This window comes from Castor canadensis, chromosome 11 (assembly GCF_047511655.1).
Source record: "Castor canadensis chromosome 11, mCasCan1.hap1v2, whole genome shotgun sequence".
NCBI lineage: Eukaryota > Metazoa > Chordata > Mammalia > Rodentia > Castoridae > Castor > Castor canadensis.
The window spans coordinates 2,080,737-2,103,609 of NC_133396.1; the positions used below are offsets into that span (position 1 = coordinate 2,080,737).

General features: G+C 45.5%; 1 protein-coding gene across 5 annotated transcripts in view; it reads right to left on the bottom strand.

The window, feature by feature from the left end:
- Rptor (regulatory associated protein of MTOR complex 1) overlaps nt 1–22,873 on the bottom strand; it is a 351,661-nt gene that overhangs the window by 111,088 nt on the left and 217,700 nt on the right. For all 5 annotated transcript variants that reach the window (XM_074044925.1, XM_020168971.2, XM_074044926.1 and 2 more), the window contains 2 exons: nt 2,126–2,226; nt 1,418–1,562 (listed from right to left, as the gene is read on the bottom strand). In XM_074044925.1, the coding sequence (XP_073901026.1) occupies nt 1,418–1,562; nt 2,126–2,226 (246 nt within the window). The remainder of the gene's footprint in view (nt 1–1,417; nt 1,563–2,125; nt 2,227–22,873) is intronic.

Consider the following 22,873-nt stretch of genomic DNA (forward strand, 5'->3'; position numbering starts at 1 on the left):
AGCTATATGTTTGCTATTTACAGCCACATGAGTGCTGGGCACAGTGCATTTTGGTTTATCTCATGTAAATAAGAATATTGGTTTCTACCTGTTCTTGAGTGAGTTTACCAACTTGCTTTGCTAGGTTTCCAGTGTTGAGTGAAAGTTATCATACATATATATAAACAAATATCACTAGCCAAAATAACCTGACTGTGAAAATACATCATAAGTTTTTTGGTTTTTTTTTTTTTTTTTTTTTTTGGTGGCACTGGGATTTTGAACTCAAGGCCTCAGGCTTACTAGGCAGGCACTCCACCACCACGCCACTCAGCCAGCCCTTTTCTGTTTTGGGTGTTCTTGAGATATGGTTTGGTTCCCTACCCCCATCTCCAAGCTGGCCTTGAGTCTCAATCCTCCTAATTTGTGCCTCCTGAGAAGTTAAGATTACAGAAGTGAGCCACTAGCTCCTGGCATATGAGGATTTTTAAGGCTAAACACAGGCTTTTCCTACTGTTGGATGACGACATCTTTGCTAACTATAACACTCTGGAATTTGCCCAAATTCCACTTGTGTTAGGAAAGTGCTAAGATTAGAATCTGGAATGTCCCTCAGAAGTCCAATATGGGTATTACTGGGAGCCAGTGGAAGCTCTGGAGGTAGGGCTTAGTGGGAGGAAATTAGGCCATTGGGTCTGCACCCTAGAAGGGACACTAGGACCCCAGCTACTCCTTTCCTTTCATTTACCAACTGCTATGAGGTGAGCAGTCTGTTTCACCATGTACTCCCACTACATAGTGCTGTCTTGCCACATGTCCAAAGGCAGGGGCCAAAAGACCACGGAGTCAAATCTTTGAAACCATGAGCCAAAGTAAACCTTTCCTCCTTATAAGCTCATTATCTCAGATATTTTGTTATACCAAAGGAAAACTGACAGACATCAACAGAACAGGAAGAAACTACGTTTTTAGATATGTCTAGACTAAGACCAAATTAGGTTATTATTGTTATGAGTTTTACAGTATTAATAGCAGTAGCAATGGGAGAAAGTTACAATCAACAGTGAGAAAAGGTGACACTACATATGTGTTAAATAAGCATGCAAAGTAACTGGTCATGCACCCAATGGTTTTATCTTGGAATAATCCTGGATGTACCTCATAAATTCAGGGGACAATTTCTTTCTCAATACAAGTCTTTACAAGACCAGAAGCCTTGTGCCTGGTTCCTCTGAGCCAAGGAACTATGGAACCTGAGGCTGCTCGCCCCACCCATCTAAAAGGCTCCGGGTGACTCCTCACTGAAGGAGACCCAGCTTTCTGTTTGTAGATCCCTGAGGCCATATTTATCTCTGATGTCAGTCTGACGCCAAACCTCCCACTGTGCTGTATACTTTCCTGCCCACCCCAGCAGCACCCTCTAGCTGGAGACACTTACCACATGGCATGCATGTAAGTTGGCGGGAGGCGGGGGCTGCTCACAGGGGTACAGTTATATGACCTCATGATCCTTTCTGCCAATAAAAAATTTCGAAACAAACTTGCCACCAGCAGGTCCTGTCTGAAGAGCTTTTGGAAGAGATCTGAAGGGAGATAAAAGATTAAAAGATATCTTCAGTGATTCATGCCTAGAATTTAAAGCTATATACACAAATTTACTTTCATCAAAAATTACAAACAAGTTGACGCTAACACATTTCCCATTAGCAGTACATATACATATGTAAGCATATATATACATGCACAAGCATGCCAATACACATGCATGTATGCAAATACATACATACACGCAAGCATTTATATGAGCAAACACCAGAATCCAATCAACCAATAAACAATAATTACAAGCAAGTTTTATAGTAGTAGCAGTTCTGGTTTCAACAAATAAGAACAGTGCCAAGGGTTATGCAGAAAGCTATACCCTATTCTGGCTACCCCAGGTCTAAGTGCCCAACACTTATCTCCCCCTGGGAGAACCTCAGGTTCTCGCCTTCTTTTTATTCTCCCTCCCTGTGAATTCTCCTCAGTAGATGAGAATGCATGGATCCTATTGACTTCTCTTATACCCACGGCTGGCATTCATTGGCATGGGGGGTAGGGGGAGAGACACACACACCCTCCCTAGCACCAGGCCAGGCAGCCTCACCCCGGGGAAGCACATTCCATGCAATAGTGTCTGTGATGGCTGTGAAGATCCAGTTCAGCTCGCCCAAGGGAGTCCTCCTGTCATTCAGCCGGCCAGGAATCCTACAATATATGTACATTTTCATTAGTGCTGCCACGGCTATTACAATGTAATGGAGACAGGAGATGTGAGAACAAAGGAAGTGAGGGAAAGGAAAAACTTAAGACCAGAGAGAGGACAGGCTGCACTTTTAGCTGCGAAGGTTTCCTTGACTCCCCTGTGATTTGCAGAGCTCCTACAAATCTCCTGCCCAAGGAGAATGTGAATTTACACAGGTTCAGATCTCAGCAGGTCCACCTCCACCTTCTACTTTCTCCCCCTTCAATCTACACACGAACAGTTTCTTTAGTGTCCTTGGGTGTATGGACCAAATCTAGTTGGTGACTCAGTTTCCCAGTTCTGCATCTACAGCCCAGGCCATGGAATTGCTTTCATGGGGCTACCACATTCCATAATCCTCCATCACAGCCCCACCCTGGGTTCCCCCTCTGTAGAAGAGCACTGTCAGTCTGAGAGTCAAGAAAGGAAGTACTGCCCTACAAAGTCCACTTGTCCTCAAGTCATTCAACAAATACTTCTGAGGGCCTATAATAGGGCTGGACACAGGGAGATGGCAATTCACCAAGTCTCTGCTCCCAGGGAGCTTACAGTCTCCTGGAAAGGACAAGTACACATGTGACAACTCAAGTGGTGCAAGCACTGCAGAGCTGCATGGTGCAGGCCATGGAAAAGAGGGGACCAGGATGCTGCCACCATAGAAAGGGAGGTGATGGAAGGCTGCGCTGAGCACTCATCCTGGAGCAGAGACCTGAATCCTAAGAGTTGGTGTGGCACATGGTATCTGCAGGAGGACTATGTCCAGCGGAGGTGACAGCAAGAGCAAAAGCTGCACCCTGAGGTGCGGGCTTATTTCTGTCTGCTCTACAGAAAGTGTAATTTTATTCACTAGGTAGCAAGTTTAATTATATCTGACTGGAATTTTTTTTTTCCTCCCAGAAGAAAAATGTTCACAACAATTCGGTTTGGGGACTAGAGTGTGATTCCTGCTATTTATAAGATTGAACAGATTAATAATTCCCATTATAGTCATCCATTTGATGGCACTGTCTGTATGAATAATACTCAGAAACAGAGTCGAGTGGGGCCAAGCTGGCTTCTGAACATGATCCTGCCACACGTGCTCATTTCTTCCACTAAATGCCTTTTTTTGGCTTAGGAACAAAAATACTTCCCATGTCCTCAAGGAGGCTCAGTAATGGGACAAGAAAAATGAGAGGAAAACTGGCCAGTCTGAAAAATAAAGCTTTCCAAGTACAAGAAAACATGTCTACATCCACAGGGGGCTCCAGTTTACCATTGAGCAGGCTTTGCACTGAGTGCCGGTACAAGTCACATGATGCACAATGCAAAAGCAATTCCAACTGTGGGGATCGTTAAGGACCCCACCACTAAAGAGAAAGCAAGTCTTGAGGTTAACTCTCACACAAGATGATGGAGAATGTTGAGTTTTCTCACCTTGAACAATGGTTTCCTTTTCTCCAACTGTTCTCACTTCAGTGTAGAGAGCACCATATCCAGGCTACCCACCATCACCCTCCATATAAGACAGCAAGGGGCAGGGAAGCACAGGAAGGCAGAGATGCCTGCTCTCCAGCAAACTGCCACCACTCTTTGAGGGCAGGGTGCACCTCCCAAAGAGAAGACATTTCTTCACGACTACAAACAAACAGCCCAGGAAGGCATTCTACCAGAGCTCTTACGGTGGCCCCAGGTGCCAGTGCATACCCAGGGTCAGCGTCTGGAAGGAACACATTGCTGGGAAATGTACAGGAAGGGGTATGGAGTAGCTCAGGACTGACATGGAACCCTGAGAAATTAGCTCATGGCTTGGGTCTGCAGATGAAAAATGTGCTGAAAACCTTCTTAACAAAATGACTGGCTAGATTGTCAATGAAAATGTTTGGCAAAAACGGTGAACCTTTCTTACCTAATGACCCCACTGAATGAGCTGCCGCCCCTTCATTAAAATAGTGTGGATGAAAATTATTGGCCTAGGATCAACCAATACACAAATGTCACAGTGTGCAAGGAGCAACGGTCAGAAACTTGTTCTTCTTGAGTGTCCTGTCACAGGCTCCCTTCTGTCAATATGCTCAGAGCTCCTGAAGACCGTCCTCACTACTGATGTGAAGTGCAAGTATGGCGGGTCCCCCAAACATCTGCACTCCCAATAACTCACCAGAAGGACTCCCCGGAAGTAACCCTCATGGTTACTGTTTATTGCAGAGAAAGAGGTGAGACCAGTCAAGAAAAGAGACCACAGAGCAGGGTCCAGGAAAGTGTCAAACACAGAGCTCTGTGTCCTCTCTCTGTGAGTCTGCTGCCTCCCACGATTGCTAAGACAACATGCATGGAGCACTGGCAACCAGGAGGGTTACCTGAGCCTCAGCAACAGTCTACCAGGCCTCCACAACAAAGGTACAGCTAATTGACGGCCAATGACTGATCTCAGCTTCCAGTTTGGCGACACTGTCTGACCACCCTAAACCATGGGCTGGTCCTCCTCATGTGGAGAGCCCCATCTTAGGATACTGGATCTTATAGAAAGACACCACTGTTTATGACTTTGCAGAAACTGGGGGTAAAGGCCAGACTTCTCTTTGGTCATGGTCAGATTCTTCACCACACACAGCAGCCTGCTTAGTACTAAAAGCAACCTCTTCCAGCAGAGATCTTAGACCTTTGACCTACACACAAGTCCTGGGTACAGGCTGGCAGGGCCAGGAGAGCTCCCACTGGACAAGGAAATCTGGAGGTAAGTGACGGCCAAGTGTTTAGAGCGTGCAGTTTTTCCAACAAGGAATTTAAATGGGAACCAGTCTACTCCAACCCAGAAACCTAGGACAGGAACACAGAGTACACCATGACACACAGTGCCACTTCGTCATAGTCATGAAAAGCTAGGAACAGGCTGCACAACCTGTAAAAAGAAATGGCTGAGTGAATTATGGAAATGGCTACAAGCTGTTAACTAGTTGTTTATGAACATTTCAATGCTTCCTAACAATAAGCAAAGAAAAGTCAGACACAGTGTGGCTAGGATTCCATAGTGTAAGAAGAGCAACAGAAGAACTTAAAGTGTGACAGAGGAGGTGCTCTGCCTATCTCTGTATTTGTATGGAGTCCATGTTTACCATGAGACGTGCCCCACTCAAACCATGGGTTCGAGACTACTGTTCCCTTGCTGCATTCCCTCAGCCCTAGAGGAGCTAGGGAGGTAAGCCAAGAGGCCCACACCCTGAGTCTGGGTCCAGCCCAGTGGGAAGCTGGTGGATGACAGGCGAATGAATATTCTTGGGGGAAGTGCAGCATACATCAGAAGTGAAGACCATCACACTATATATATAGTCTACTTTGAACCTGGACAAAGAGTTGCTGACGTGAGCCCACACACCTTGGATCAAGAGCTGCTGATAGTCTAAGCTGCTTTCCCAGCCTGAACTCTGGTGAACAGGGCAGTGAGGTGCTGCCCACAAGATTCCCCACTCTAGGACTGTCACTGGGTGGTCTTGCCATACAGAACAGAGGCTGGATTAGGATCTGGGTGTACTCAGTTGTGTTTTTAAAAAACTCTTATTGTGTGACACTCACCTGTAAATAATACAAAACCTGAGTCTCACACAATGTCTTGACAAGTCTACCCATCTCTTTCCCGAGCTCGTCATGAAAGCACAGGAAAGACATCTGTCTGAAAATCACTTACATCGATTGAATGACAAAACAATTAATTGAGCGGCCAACTATTCAATGAGTGAGTACCAATGCAGCTTTTCCACTCTTTCATAGGTGGGTCCTTCTTGGGAGGACAAAGGTGGCAGTGAGCCACTTCCCTCACTCTTCTTGTCACTTAGAATGAAGTCACTTCAGACACAGTTTCAGTTTCCCTTTCAGTATCTGATTGAGAAGGCTGTCAGGTCTGGTTCCCTGGAAGGAACCTCCCACCATACTGCAGGACCTGGAAAGACTGGGCAGTGGGAATGGCTTATGTAAGACTACATTTCACTCAAAAAGCTTCTCTGCCCTCCCATCCCCCAGGGATTTCACTAACAATTGAGATAACTCTTAAAACTTAAGCTGGCAGTGTCAATCAAGGATGAATTTTTATGTGGAAAGTGTAAAAGCTGTGGTGTAGGAACAGATCACTGGGTTGAGAGATAGGAAAAGCTGACTCTAGTCCCAGCTGTGCTGTGCCTGGGCAACTTCTGCCTCCTGTCTCTGCTGAGTCATGAAGGCTAACCTTATGTGCACCACAGGATTAAAATAAAATGGGTCGCACCTCCACAGCAGACGAAGCAGCTAGCCAGCAGCGGATCCTTGGCAGAGGCCTACCGCCTCCTCAGACTCTCTTTCATGCTGTTGCACAAGGGTCCCCCCACCCCACATCAGGCTCCCCTATGGCTTCACATCTGCTGCCAGGACTCACTTTCCTTGACTTCAACACTCAGGTCACCACTGGCAATCCCCCATGCTGCTATAGTGACTGCTCTTCAGCATCAATGTCCCTGTGTATGTGGTGGCCTCAGAGAACAGGACCTGCTCTGGAATGGCCAGCTGGCACTTTTCCTCTTGGACTACCTTCTTCCTCCTCAACACTCCCATTTCTGTAGTCATTCAGCAACATGGCACCGACCCTCTGGCCCCCTCCCACTCCCTACTGAGGGACATTTAATAAGCATCTCTTTAATGCCTGCATGTCTGGCCTCCCAATTCCTTAGTGGTGTCTCCTGGTCCTACAGGCTTCCTACCAACCTGGATCCTACCACCTGCCTTCATGGTCTGCTCCCCACACAGAGACTGCGCAGATGTGCAGTGTGAAGCTACACCGTCCAGTTGGGCCCTGTTCTTCACTTGCTAACTTGCCAGTCCCCAGGTAGCTATCAATCACTTCCTAGACCCCTTAGGTTCCTAGGCTTATGTTGGAGCTCTACCCTGAATTCTCAGCACACCCCATCAGCTCCTGCTATATTGGCATCTGTGGCCCCCAGATCACCCTTCAGTTTCCAGCCTGCCTTTCCATGGATGCACATGTTGGTTCAAAGTATCTTCCTATCACATCTTTCCTCCATGAGCATTTTTGCTTTCTATCAACACTGCTTTTAGATTTCCTTTTCTAACTGTGACTGCCTTTTTCCATAATGACTCTGGGCATTAACATCTTTAAGAACCAAGATCATGACCACGGCTAACAGGCAGGATAAGGTGCATTCAAAGATCGGGCCCTGATCATTATAGGTTTTTACAAATGGATTTTCAAGGGCTGAGCAGTATGTGGTACTAGCCTGAACTCTGTTGCCAGACATGTGGCCAGTGACCAGCCTGTGACATTGGGCATACTGTTTTACCTCTCCATGGCTCAGTTTCTCCTCAGCACCAACATTCACAATTACCTCCACCATTAGCACTAACTGAGCACTCCTGCCATGTGTGATACCAAGTGGCACACAGGTCTTCCACTTGCTGAGTCTCAGGACCTTCCTATTCAGGAGTTTCCAAAGTCAGGCCTGGGCTTACCTACAAATTGGGACCTAAGACTCTATGAGGTGCCCTTGGCCCTAGAGACAAGTGACAACCAGACAGTCCAGCCCCACTGGATGCCTCTGGTGTCATGAGGATGAAAGACAAGCAGGGGACATAAGCTGCTGGAGGGGGCTCAGCAAGTAAGGCTGCTGGTGCCCGAGTCCCTCTGAGTTGGAAAATGGGCCTGACTTTGACTAAAGAATGGCTCATACCATTCTTCCTTCTCTGCTCCTAACCTGACTTAGCAGCTGATCTCTGACTACTGTTGACATCACTTGCTCCCTGCCTCTGTTCTCCAGGCTGCATTTGCAAATCCTGCTTGACCTTCCCCCAAACCTCTGGGCATAGAGCACACCCAGCACTACAGCATGCTCGATTCGTAGCCAACCATGGTGACAACTGCCCATATACATGGAAGTCTGTTCTTTCACCCTTCGCTCATCTTTCTTCGTGGCTCACGTTTAATAAGTTTGATGTCAAGCTTATTGTCAGCAGGAGCATCTCCCTGGCAAGTCCCCACTCCACACATCCCTATGGATTCTCTTTTCATGAGCTCAAAACTGCAGACCCACTCTGTCATGTGTTCTCCACGCCCTGAGCAAGTGCTGCTCACAGTTCCCTTCAGATTTTGTTCTCGCCTGCCTGTGAAGGCTTCTTCCACCCAGGCCCTGCTCTGACTCCTACCACACAAGCTGAGAACCCTTCGCATCTCTTCATTGAAACTGCAGCATCCTCTAGGGACAAATGCAGGGTTCTGCAGCTAGAGGAGTGAAGGGTGAGAGCGTCCAGCTCTCCAGCTGGGTATACTCCCTCCATGGTCATGGCTAGCATCTGAGAGGCAGAGTGCCTAGGCCTCTATCCAGCACTCAAACACACACTTCCCATGTGGTGTCGACATTGCCCAACTTAACATATTAAACTTGTAAAATCTGTTCCAAACTCCCTTTCTCCTGTTCCCTCTAGTTGGGCTCAATGCCTCTCGATTAGAGGGTTATGACAAAAGCATTAAACTATCTTTATTTCTTTGCTCATGCTGCCCCACATCCCCTCCTGAGACAGCTTCTGGCACCTGAGGCCAATTCTGACTGACAGCAGAAGCAGCTCCACTCACTATGGTGAGCCGACATCCTGGCCCATGGCAGCTCAATCCAGCTCCTATTTAATCTGACCAGGTTGATAGCTCTCATGTTCCTCTGAGCAACTTTGTACTCCACAAAGCCCTTGCTTGTGCTCTTTTTATTAGTCACCAGTGCTCCTTTATGTTAATTTTCTGTATAATTAGATAGTGAATTCCTACGGGCAATGGCCTTCTTCCCTCGATTTCCCTCGATATGTATCAATCTCCTTATAGTTTTTGGCAGAATGCTAAGAACACTGCATAATTTCACCAGCCCACAAATCTGAGTCATGTTACCTCTGCTTAAAAACAGCTGCTCCCACTCATGCCCATGGCACTACTCCGTGGATACTCTTTATGGAGTGTGGCAGAGAAGAAGTGGGGTTAAGTCCATCCTGCAGCTTTGTGTCCTCAGGGTCCAGCTCAGCCCTCAGAGTCACTCTACTTTGAGTGTCCCCAGCCATGGCTGCCCAGGAGGAGGGGAAGCTTGGCTTTGGCCAATTAAGTCAGGTCTGCATGGGCTCCAGCTTCCTTCCTGACCTGACAGGTGCTACTGACTAAACCTTTTGTGCCCTTATCCAGTGTCTGCTCTCCAGGACACCCAACCAGCACAGCAGGTGTATGTGGGAGTGTCAGTAACTTGCACTTGTTTTCCTTCATCTTGGTACTTTCTATCTCTCCCCATCTTTCTCTTGTGCCAAGTTCAAGGCTTTCCAACAACATGTCACTTATCACCCTCAGGCATCTGCTGCATTCTCAGACCTGTTCATATGGTCCTCTGGTCTTCTTTTCTCAGGAGCATGACGAAGCCTTCACTATCCAGTTCAGGTCTTCCTTCTCTCAGAAGCCTGTTCTCTGGTACCTCTGCCCATCACCCCCAGGACCCAGTAGACTGTTGATACTTTCTTTGCTGTCTCATGGAATGGTATCAGTGTCTCTGTTTCCACAGTACTGTCATCTGGCTGTCTTCACCAAGACTTGGAGTTCTCTGAAAGCGGGACTATACTTTCAATATTGCACTTTCCATGCTGGACACAATGCCTTGTCAGGATGAGTGCTCTGTCCGGGCCTCAAATGCCTCATGTGGTACGGGTGCTCCATGCATGCTTGATGAGCCAATGCACGAATGCCCACTCAATGATCTTGGCACTGCCTGTACACAAACTGCTCAGTCAAAAACCATGGTTTACAGGACTTCACCAAAAATAAGGAAGAAACCAGAAAGGTAATACAAATGATCCAAATTCTATCATGTGAAAACCACCAGAAAACTTTGGTAATCATGCCAGTATATGTGAAGAGAGAGAGAGAGAGGTGTCTCTTTATGCACATTATCAAATAATTTGAAATGCATTTAAATAATTAACTATGTAAAGGAATGTTCATTTTTGTTAAAAATGTCCACAAGTACATTTAGAAAACAGTCTGGAAGAGTATGCAGCAAGGTTTAACAGTGATCACTTTGCATGGCAGAGATTATGGGTGGTTTTTAATCCTTTTGGCTTATGGGTATTTAACAATATATCTGCTAAAAACACAGTCCTTACATAATAAAGGAAAATAAAACCTTTTTTTTTCTTTTGCAGAGTTACTTGCTTTATTAAAAGCAAGATATTTAAATCTGTATTATTTTTACAAGTTTATGGCACAGATTACATTCAGTTAAGGTAGGGGTCCTTCACTTTGTTAAATGACAAGCATGAAGGTGATGGTGTTTAGAACATTGGTCTAGATCATTTAACACATATGATTCATTACATTAGAAATGTTTCCTGACAAAGACCATGGGGAGAGGAACCTAGCAATATCTTTTAAAAACAAATCTTTTGACAATCCAGGACAGAACAGGTAGGTCTTCAGCAAGCAAAAGCTCTCTGTACTAGGTTGGTGTTCTTCAACCACAGAGAGGGCAATGAAAGAGCATTCATGAAACTGTGGGCAGGAATCCATGGGCATATGTGCACATGTGAGGACATGTGCATATATTTTCTTCATCAATGAATGCTACACTGAAATGATATATACAAAACATACACATGTATTCCTCAGTCGGGAAGAAAACCTTAGAAGAAGATGAACTCTCACAGACAGTTTCTGTAAGACCTGGGAAAGTATCCTTCATAAGCTAACATTCCCCTGCACCAAATCAAGACACACGTTGATGCTGTTCCTTTCCATTGTCTGCTTACTTAAAAATGGCTCCTTTAATATTGCCTGAACTTCAGTGCAGTGCTGGTATTCAGCCATTCACAGCCTCAAGTAGTCATGATCACAGACTGAGTGGGACAAATCCTACTGTGCACAAACTGTGATTCATAATCACTATAAATGGTCTGCAATTTTAAATCAGAGGAGCAGTCTCAGTCCACAGGGCTGTAGGTCAGCAGGAGAGGGAAACAGAAAGCCTATGAGGACATGGTGGAGGTGGAGTCACATCTCTTCACCACAGAGGGGCCTATCACCTCAACAGATGGTGCACACACAAATTTCAATTCCAATTCATGATAAAAACTCTCAGGAAACTAGGTACAGAGGGAGCGTCCTCAGACTGAAAATGGATATCCATGAAACTTCCACACCTCACATTATTATACGTAGTAGTATAACACAAAATCTTCCCTCTTTAACTTGTTCTTGACATCAGCGCTTGGGTGCCCAGTTTTATTGCTTCCTTTCAACATTTACATTAGGTGGTTCAATAAACAAGAAAAAGAAAGCAAAGACATAAAGACTGGAAAGAAAGACGTTAAACTATGTATTTGTAGATGACATAATTACATACACAGATGATCTTTAGGAATTTGCAAAACAGCTGTCAGAACCAATAAGTGAGTTTAGCAAGTTTAGAGGAAATTAGGTCACTATGCAAAATCAATTACATTTCTAAACGTTATCATTAAATAATCTTACAGAACTGAGATTTAATAAAATGACTAAGATTTGTACAGTTGAGACTACAAAGCTGCAAGACAACTAAATCACATGTGATGAGGATTATGGAAGACGAGTGTACTTAGTACTTATGGAGACACAATGAATAATTATGTAAATGAGCCTGGAGACTCCAAGAATAAGCAGGATAGGTTAAGCACAACACCTAAAAACACAGGTCTTAGAACTCCAAGACTTACATCCAGTATTTGCACAACTCAACTTTGTTCATGCTCAACTTCCTCTCTGTGAGCCGACATTAAGGACAATGGCTGTCATGTTATACAGTTGCTCAAGAAGACATACGGATAGCTATAAAAATCAACAAAGGCTCAAGAACAACTGGTGGAAAGGCACACAGCAGATTAGAAAAAGAGAAGTCAATATAGTCAGCATACAGTTGGATGTGGTGGCATGCATTTATAATCCCAGCACTCATGAGGCTGAGGCAGGAGGATCTCAAGTTCGAGGCCAGTCTGGGCTACACGGCAAGATGCTATCTTGAAGAACAAAAACAGACAACAAACAACAACAAAAAAGAAGCTGCATACATGACAGATGCCATAATGTCCAGAAGATGCCTGCAAGCAGCACCTTAAGCTTCAGAAACCAAATGCAACAATGAGCAGTGAAAGAGGAAGATCTGGTTCAGAACTACATAGTATGGGTCAACCTCTCAGGTGCACAGTCGCACACTGTTGAGAGTAAGCCTCTCTTCTGAGCTCCAAATTCCCATCTTCTGATCAGATCATACCCAACACCAGAACTAGACAAAGAAACCTTAGGATCACCCCAGCCCTCACATAGTGACCTCCAAACATCTGTTTTTTTTAATCTCCATTTGCTTGTAGCACGTATTTCCTTAGAATCCACTTAAACAGACTACTCCGCCCAAAAGAGTACTTCACTTTATACTACAAGTATCACAGCTGGAGATGCTTGACAACGCTGTTGAATGCACAGGATGAAAACGAAGCAGAAGAAGAAGATGAAGGAGGGAAGAAAAATTTGTGAGATAAATTTTTGAAAAAATTAAAAATAGGGCTCATGCCTGCAATCCTACAGATCAGGAGGATCGTGGTTCAAAGCCATCCTGGGCAAACAGTTCTCGAGACCCTATCTCGAAAACATTCAACACAAAACAGGGCTGGCAGAGTGGTTCAAGTGGTAAAGTGCCTGCCTAGCAAGTGTGAGCCCGAGTTTAAACTCCAGTACCAAAAAAAATAAAAATAAAAGTACAAATAGGTATGCTATGTTCATGGATAAGACAATTTCATATTACTAAGATTACAATTCTCCTCAAACTGAGCTACAGATTCAATGGAACCCCAATCAAAGTCTCTGCAGGCTTATGTTGGAACTGATAAACTGGTTCTAAAATTTAAATGAAATGCAAGGAAGAAGACTAGCCAAAACAATTAAAACAAAAAACAAACAGACTTACAACATAGCTATAGTGATCAAGATAGCATGGTATTAGCAAAAAGGCAGGTACATAGATAAATCATCTCTAACAGGGCAATGGCACTATACAATCAAAGTCATGTCAAAGGTACCAGGGTAAGCCAATGAGAAAAAGAGACACAAATAGTGCTGGGACAATCTGATATCTACATGGGAAAATTATCTTTGATGCTTATCACAATACACACACACACACACACACACACACACACAAAACAGATCATAAACTTAAACATAAAAGTTAAAACTAGGCCAGATATAGAGGCTCACTCCTCTAATTCCAGCTACGCAGGAGATGGAGATCAGGAGGATTGTGGTTTGACACCAGCCCGGACAAATTTAGTGTGACCCCATGTGAACAATGTGGAGCATGTGCTTGTAATCCCTGCTACATGGAAGACTGCAGGTAGTGGCTTGTGATCTGAGGCCAATCTGAAAAAATAGCTAAGAAAAAAAGGGCTCAAGCAGTAGAGCATTTGCCTAGCAAATGTTGAGGCCTTGAGATCAAACCCCGGTACTGCCAAGAAAAAACTGTAGAAACTTCAGGGAAAAAATAAAAGGAGAAAATCTTCATGTTCCTGGATGGAGCAGGCAAAGATTTCTTGGGTAGGGCACAGAAACCACAAATCATGAAAGAAAAAGCTACTAAATTAGACTTCATCAAAACAAAAAAACTAATCTTTAAAGGATTGTTTTAAAACAATCCTTTTGCAAAACTGCCTACCATGGACAACTGTTTACCTTATATCCGACTAAGATGCTGTCCAAATGTATAAGGCTTCCCAAAGACAGACAACATGATTTAAAAACTGGTAAGAGATGTGAATATGCGTTTCATTAAAGAATACTGTGAATCATTAGGCAAATGCAAATTAACATCATGATGATACCACACTGTACATCCACTGGAACTGCTGAACTTAAGAAGACAGAACACCAAGAGTTAGGGCGGGTAGAGTGGTTCAAGAGGTAGAGCGCCTGCCTAGCAAGCATGAGACCCTGAGTTCAAACCCCAGTACTGCCCAAACAAACCAAACCAATCAAACAAACAAACAAACAAAAACCCAAGAGTTAATGTGGATGCAGAGCAACAGGTGAACGCTTCACCACGTTGGAGAATGGTAGGGCAGTTCTTTTTATAAAATTAAATGTATACCTACCATGCATAGGTATTCACCCAGGAGAAATACTATTTCCATATGTAGCAGATTTATTCGTAACAGCAATATAGCCCAAATGTTCATCAGCAGTAAAACAATGTGTGACAGAGAAAGGAGTGTGACTTACAATAAGAAGGAACAAAGTATTGATGCCTCCAATGTGGGCAGGTCTCGAAGGCATATATGAAGCAAAGAGGCCAGACATAAAAGAACACCCCTGTGCCATCCCGTTTATGTGACATCCTGGAAAAGCCAAATCCAATACACAGTGAGAAACACAGACCCAACACAGCCTGGGATGGGTGAGGACAGTGATTAGCTGGGATAGGGTACAAAGAGCAGAGGATCCATCCTGATGTATGTAAATCTGCCAAAGCTCACCAAACAATACAGTTAAGTAGGATATTTTACTGAATGTCTCTCAGGACTGTTGATTTAAAAATATAAAAACAAGCCGGGTGTTCGTGGTTCATGCTTATAATCTTAGCTTACTTGGGAGGATTGAGGTTTGAGGCCAGCCTGGGCAAACAGTTCTCAAGACCCCCATCTCCAAGATAACCAAGAGTAGAGCACCTGCTTTGCATCCATGAAGCCCTGAGTTCAAACCCCAGTTCCACCAAAACAACAACCACAAAAACCGTAACAAATAAAAAGAAAATTGTGTCATTTTTGAACAAATAAAACATAATATTTTCAATAGCAGGCTTTCAGTAAAGGTAAACAAAAATGACCTCAGGTGGGAGCACTGAAATGCAGGAAGGAATGAAGAATAATACAGGATACAAACATGTGGGTAGAAGAACCACAAAAGCATAAAGACAATGAAAATGCATGAGAAAAATTGCACAGAAGTTAGGAAGTGAGTCTGAAGATCCTAGTGCTGCCTGGGCATTGAGCTGATTCATGGACCTAACAAGGTGTGGGCTGCCATCTCTAAGACAGAGGATGCCATGGGTCAACCCAACCAGCAGCATGCTTTCTGAATGGTCCTGGGCCAGGAATGTTTTTTGGATTTTTATGTAGCTGCAACAGAAATAAAAGGGGATTCTCAGCACTACAAAAAGAAAAAAACAAAAAACCAAGAAAAGAAGAATGTGGGGCAGAGACCTTATATGGCCTGCAAAGCCTTTAGGTAAATAGTGTCTGGCTACCAACACAAAGTGTTGCTCCAGTCAAAGAATATTAAAAATATATAAAGATTATGGGTTGGAGGTGTGGCTCAAATGGTACGGTACTTGCCTAGCAGGTGCAAAACCCTGAGTTCAAACCCCAATACCAGACCAAAAAAAAGAGGGGACTAATAAAATTGCTAAATCAATGTAAAGGATGGCAGTGAAAGGGGTGTGTGGAAAAAAGCAACAGAAAAAAAAAGAAAGCAAACAGGCGGCAAAACTAAAGACATCTAGTATTACCCTACATGGAGAACAACTACTTCAATTAAAACCAACAACATGCAGTCTAGACTTGAGGACAAAAGTCAGCTGTGTCTTGGTAAGAAGAGATATACCATAAATGTGCATAAGGATGCAAACACTGACTGAGAGACAGTGTACAGCTGTGTCACTGCCAGGAACAGCAGACCCTATGGCGAAAGGCATCACCACAGAAAAAAGTGGCATGACCTGATGGTAAAGGATTTTCTTCTTCTCAACAGGAAGGTCTGTCATGGCTGGAGATTTTTCTGTGATTCCAAAGGTCAGGGCATGTGGTGAAGAGACCGGGCTTTTAACAGTGAAATGGTAGAAACTCTTCAAACTGATTTCTTTGACAAGAAAGGAGGCAGATAAGACACAAGCATCGGCAGCGTCTCTCAACTACAAACAGGAGGGGGCAGGGTACAGGAGGCCATAACGGGGCACTGGCTGAGGGCAGAACAGAGATTAAAGGACTAAGTATTAACAGCACTGATGAAAAGTAGTGATAGACAGCTCAGACTTGCAGGTCCCTAACTGACATGGGAGCAGCCATCATTCAAACAGGAAGCTTTCAAAGTCTTGATCTAAGCTCCAATAAGAAATACATTTCACATGTTGAGCCAACATGCACAGACACAACATCATATATGAATAAATACACTCAGGCATAGAACCAAAGAACATTCATCTTATTTTTCTTCTTTTTTTTAAAATGCTGCTTGTGACCTACCCATCTGGTTTTACCACCACTAATAAGCCAAGACCTGAAGTTTAAAACAAATGGATGGGCTGCTCATAGGTAGAGCACTTGTCTAGTGGGCCCAAGGTGTTGGGTTCCACCCCCAACACCACAATAAATAAATAGATAACATATAAAACACATGGACTTAAATGAAGCTCTTGTTAGTTTCTTCAGAGTTGGTTCAGAGTTATAAAAATGGGTTGTCTGACTTTATTTCTGAAGCACTGATGGGTACAAAAGCAGGTTTTCTCTAGGCTCCCAGGGTCAGGCTGTGTGGGCACAGGGGCAGGAGACAGAGATCTTCTCCAAGTGTTTCCTACAGAAGCTGCTAGGAAGCCTCTCCTGTTCAGAAGCAACTTGTAAACCACAGGGGAATGGGATAGGCTCCAGGTGCATCCCTAGGGAGCAGCTGACCTATGTTCGTCACCTCCTGCTCTGGCTCTCAGATGACCCCTGTCTTCTGGGCAAAGTGGGGAAGGCGGAACCACTTCCTCCTCACAGGTTGGTTCCAGGGGTGTCAGCTTCCGAGCTCTGGACCAGTCTTCCCAGGCCCTGGAGAGAATGATGTGCCAGTGTCACCCCTAACCTTGGTAAGCCTGTCTTTTCCTCAGAAAATGCTAAACACCAAAGAAAGAAGATTGCATGCAGTCAGGTCATGGCCTCACTCTTAATCTTCTAGGATAATTTCCCTCCCAGGTTTTCCTGGCAGCTGTGCATTAAACAGAAGGGAGGCTTCTCCTCCTCCTCCTTCCAGGTATTCCTCCCACACACAGCTGTCCCCTCATTCCATCATGTTCACATCAAAGCTGCCCTTTAAGACCAGACAGCTGCACACATAAAACTCATGCACTTACCCTGTAGGACCTTTCCTGATACATCTCCAGCCAAAATGACCTTTTCTTCCTCTGCATGTCCAAACCCATGACATGCAGGACCTTAAGAGACACTATGTCCTTCCCCTTCCACACAGTGCAGAGACCGGGGAGGGACTCACACAGACTTGGGTTTGGGTCCTCCTCAACCAGACACCAGTGATTGAAAGGCCACAGGCCACTCAGAGAGGAATGATGGTTGAGAGCTGTGTTGTACGGGAACCAATGATGACAGGCAATGCTCTCAGGCCACCAGGCATCCCTGCATCCTGCCAGAACAGAACAGCAACAGGACCAGGGTCCATGTAGAAGAGAGGATCTGCTAAGGTGGACAATAATCCCTCAAGAAATGTCTGTAAAAGGTAGATCTAAATTTGGGAACAAGGTATCAGGTGAGGGAAGCCTAGCTTTCCCAGGCATGTGACTACAGTGACATGCACCCTGCAGGCAGTAGCCGTAGTCAGGAGATGACAGCAAATACGTCATGTGAAAGGTCAATCCAGAGTGGCACGAGAAGCACAGGCTCAGGCTCACTGGTGGCCTGTAGGTCTCACCACCTGCCGTCAGTTAAGAAAAACTGCAAACATGCTGCACCCTGCCCCATCACACCATAGGGAGGGCATCCATTAGACACTCCCAGACACATGAGTTTTCTGTAGGCCAACAGAAGGAGTGAGGGCACCAAGCTGGGCAGAGATGAAACTAGTGCTGCAGATGCTGAAGTACACCGTGCTGGGCTGTGCAGGTCTTTGTTTTGATGACAAAGGCCAGCATTTTGGTACCACTGTGAAGAAAATGGAAGCTCTGCATGCTGTGTGCAGGCGCCCTGTGGCAGCCTGAGCCTCCTGTATTCGTCCTTGGCAACTCACCCACGACTTTATCCCCGTGCTGAGCCTCCTCCATGCTGACCCATCAGGACAAACCACGAGGCCTTGCTAGAGTGTGGCTATAGTGTGTGTTCAACAGAGGGGACCCAGCACCCTGTTCTTCCTTCTGACCTCAGATGGATTTGAGCGAGGTGTCAGGGCAGGACTATCATACCCCAGTGCCAAGTACTCCCAGGGCGTGTGCACAGACCATGAGGTAGATGGCTGCTGTCAGCAGACAAGAGAGGCCCGTTACTCTGACCTGTTACTGTACCCCACACTCTACCAAATACTTGCCTCAGCTCTACTGTGCATTCTCTTGGGTTTTGTTTTTCTCACTTCATCTCTAAATGAGCTTCCAGTGCACTGTTACTCATCTGAGCAGTGGCTGTCACACACTATGAATCACTGGTTTCTACCTTCAAGCAGTCAGTGTAAGATAGTTATGTAGGAAAGAAAGGTGTTTTTCGAATCAAGGCTGTAACTTTCAACGCTCTGCTTTTCAAACCTAACTCATGTTCTTACTCCAACTTGACAGTGGAGTACATTCTGACCATAGGCCCCATGCCCGTGATGCAGAGGAACCTGTGTGTCTTTCTGTGGTATGCACTGAGGGCAGGGCATGGTGTGGCTCTGTTGCCATGGATGCAAACTGCTTGGTACACTGCCTGACACACCCTGCTCTAGTTTGTCCTAACTGTGACTGGACAGGCGACTTACTTACTCAGTTTCCCCAGCTTTAAAAGGTAGATGACGATAGTACCTACCCTTGAAAGAGCCCTAGTGAGGATTAAAAGAAGTAACCACATAAAGCCCTTAATATAGTATCTGGCACATGGCAGGTCTCTGTAAATGTTATAAAAACCCTTGTGGTTTCAAAGCAGAATCAATTCCCTCCCAGGGCAGTGGACTGAGCCCGCGGCCCACACCTAGAAGCCTCTGCAGCAGCAGCATGCAGAGGCAGCCAGTTGCTCCAGACACTGGGCTGTTAGCTCTTTAGAATATGTGTTTACACAATCGATGTTAATCATGAATAATTTTTTGTACGCGTTGAGCTTTCAGTGATGGGAATACTAACAGCCTCACAGAACAGGTTCAGCATCCGCTGGATTCCCTGGAGCTCTCCGAGTACCCTAATATTTCTAGTGCTGTTTAAGCGTTTCATTACTTTGTTTCAGGGCTGAAAAATGTTCCTTAATTTCCAAGCATGGATCTTACTGCCACTCTCTCAAAGGACTCGGAATACAAATACGCACTGCAGCCACAACAGGCTTATTCATCAGGCAGCTAGGTGAGCGCAGATAATTAGAAACGGGAGCGAGGAGGGGCGGAGCAGAAGGTTGCCCTAACTTCCTTCAGACACAGCAGCTTGGGAGGAAACAGATGTCTTCTCAAGCTTAAGCCCACTAAACGAGCACATGCGCACTGCTGCACTCTCCCTCTGGTCTGACACCCTGTGCACCTGACAGAGGTGGTGAAGACTGGTAGGAGCCACACCTAGAGTCCCCAGGGACTTTATCTTTGGAGCAGCAGTGAGGCAACCTCACAAAGCAGACCAGGAGTACTGCTGGCTCCATTCACAAGTCTGAAGCATGCAGCTCCTCTATTTCTCCAATGCCGCAAACACAGGAACCACAATATGACTCGGTCTGGGTTTCTGTCCATCTAGTGGCAGCAGGAGGTGCTGTGGTGCCCATACTGTGAAGGTAGAAAGGAAGCTAGGTCCCAGAATCCACACCCTGGACCTGGGGACAGTTCAATGGCAGAGCTCCTGCTTAGCATGCAGAAGAATCCGACTTCAATCCCCAGTATGAAAAAATAGTCCAAGCCTTCTATGGGTATAAAAGTGGCCTGCTCTGCCTCGGTAGATCCTCACCATGCAGGCACCAGCTACATGTATTATGGGTTAAACATTTCATTGTTTAGTGAAATGCGACCTAACAGCTGGGCTCCAATCCTGAAGCACTCTGGCCTCGGAGACTTCCACACAGTGGGCAGTTGGTGTGGAAGGACAATGGTGGGAACAGAGGACAAAGACAGGTGGACACAAGACATGTGTTTGCCACCCTACTTACTATGTGCCAACATAGCCTGGGACCCTGAAGCCAGCCTAAAAACAGCCAGCAGGATCTGTGCTCAGGAGTGTCCTTCACACACACAGCAAAGGCCCAGTGAAAAGAATAGTCTAGCCCAGTGGGGACAGGTCACTTTCCCTTGTGCAGGTCTTCAAGCCTGAAGGAGACATAATGCTACCATTCTCCTTATCTCATCTGCAGCACAGCTTGTCACAACAGCCAGTGGCACACAGAACCAAAGTTGCCCTCACAACTTTGTGAGTGTGACAGAGTTGTTCACTGGGTGGGGCAAGAACTCCCCAGTGGCAAGCTGAATGAAAACATACAACTGTTTGCAAAACTAAGTACTTCAAATCCTTAAAAAGTCACGGAAAATCGTTATCAGATCAAGTTAAAGCCCAGCTAATGTTGTGCTTAGGTACCACAAGAAGTCTCCAAAGATGCATTCATCCCCATAATCTCTTCACAACCTCACATCCTCACATCTTCATCACTCCAGGTATCACATGGGCTTTTGTAGGTGCTTTATCCCTGGGGGAGGGTGGGGAGGTAGAGGGGAGTTGCTTCTTCTCACCCTTACAAATCTGTAGGGCTCAGAGCTCAGGATTTTGTTCAGAATGAGCTGCTAAAGAGTGGAAAGAGATCAAGGAACTTGATAAAAGAGCCAATTTCTGTTGGCTCCAACAACAATTAAAAGCAACTTATCAGCCAGGCATGGTGGTTCATACCTGTAATCCAAGCTACTCTGGAGGTGGAGGTAGGAGGATCGAGGTCTGAGGCTGACCTGGGTAAAAGTATGAGACCCTATTTGAAAATCAAAGTAAACTAAAGTAAAAAGGGTTGGAAGTGTGGTAGAGGGTTTGCCTAGCAAGTACAAGGCCCTGAGTTCAACTCCTATACCACACAAAACAAAAACAGAAAATAAAAGCAAACAAACAAACAAAAAAAAACCCTAAACAAAACTAGAGTTATTCCATCAATTAACCTGGATCCAAGATCAGCCCCAGCTATACTGGATGCTAACCAGGCTCTACGCTCTGCATTGCAAAGGCCACACGGTGACTTGGAGACAACTATCAGGAGTCAGCACTGGCCCAGGATCACAGTGATGACTGCCCTCTGGCAGTTTGAATACAGATGTGGTTCAGAGAACCTGGAGCTCCACCTCTCAGAAGGAGACCATGCACAGTAAGCAGGCACACATCTGAGTATACGACCTCACCTGGTAACTACCCTGACAGCTTTGCCAATGTGATGCACGTGTTTTATTAAAATCTCTCAACTACTCAAGAATTCATATATTTTGAAAGGTCCCATGGTTCTCAAAATTCCAGTTACATAGAAATTTTTCAAAAGAAGAAACATTGTGCTGCCCGAGTGGGGAGACAGTGTGGTGCTCTGCTACCTTTGGGCTGACTGGTGACCAGGAAGGCAACAGGGCAAATGTGGACCTTTGGACTCTGCTCTAGAGACCATAACCCCGCCACCCCCACCCCAGGACAGTGATGAACAGCAGACAGGAACTGGCCTCCTGCTGATGCTGAAGTGGAGAGACTCCAGGCCACTGTAAATGCATGCCCCAGATCTGGAGGAATGACTTGGAGTCCACCTAAGTGACTGACCCACCTGATGAGGAGTAAACAACTATTTTTTGATCACTTCAATTTAGGAAAGTTTTAAAAAAGACAAACACCAAAAAGCTGAAAAAGCTTTTTACGTGTTAGATGTGTCTCTGGGAGATGGCTTGTGCTGTGACATGTGGGAGCCTAATCTATGGTGTCCTTCCTTGTGGCATGGCAATGACACTGGGATCCACACATAGCGGAACCTCTTCATGCTCCCAGCACTGGGAAAAAGGAGCCTGGGTCCTGGGTCCTGACTTTGGAAAAGGTCTCTGGCCTCCTATGTCAAGGAGCTGCCTAGTGGCACACTCATGACAAGTACACCCTTGGACTTCTTGGGGTGCATCCTGGGCACAGCCCATGCATTCCACCCAGGACAAAGAAAGATCTGCTGCCCGACAGCTGGTGAGTCAAATGCAGGCACAATGAAGGAGGTGCACATTGCATGTGGCTTCCAGAAGAGCCACTGTGGAGATGTTCCCCCTGGACCACTAGGCCCAGGTGTAGCAGGAGAGCAGCTCTAGTCCGCACTATGCCCCAGGGGCTCATGTTCCCACCTCCCTCCATTCTGTGGGTTCCACTTCTGGTGAGGGTTAACATTAACGAAAACACTTGATATGGTTTGGATGATGCTTGACTGTGTTCCCCACAGATTCGTGGATTGAAATTAATCCACATTGTGAGAAACTAGTGAAGCAGAGGGTCCTTTGGGAAGTGATTAGGTAAGGTTAATATGGTGTTGGCCCATGGCTGAATCCCAGAAGAGGGACAAGCGCATGTGCGCCCCTCCCCATCTCTTGCCATGTGATGTCCTGCACCTCCTAGGACTCTGCCAGCAAGAAACCATTGCCAGATGTGGCCCCTCAAC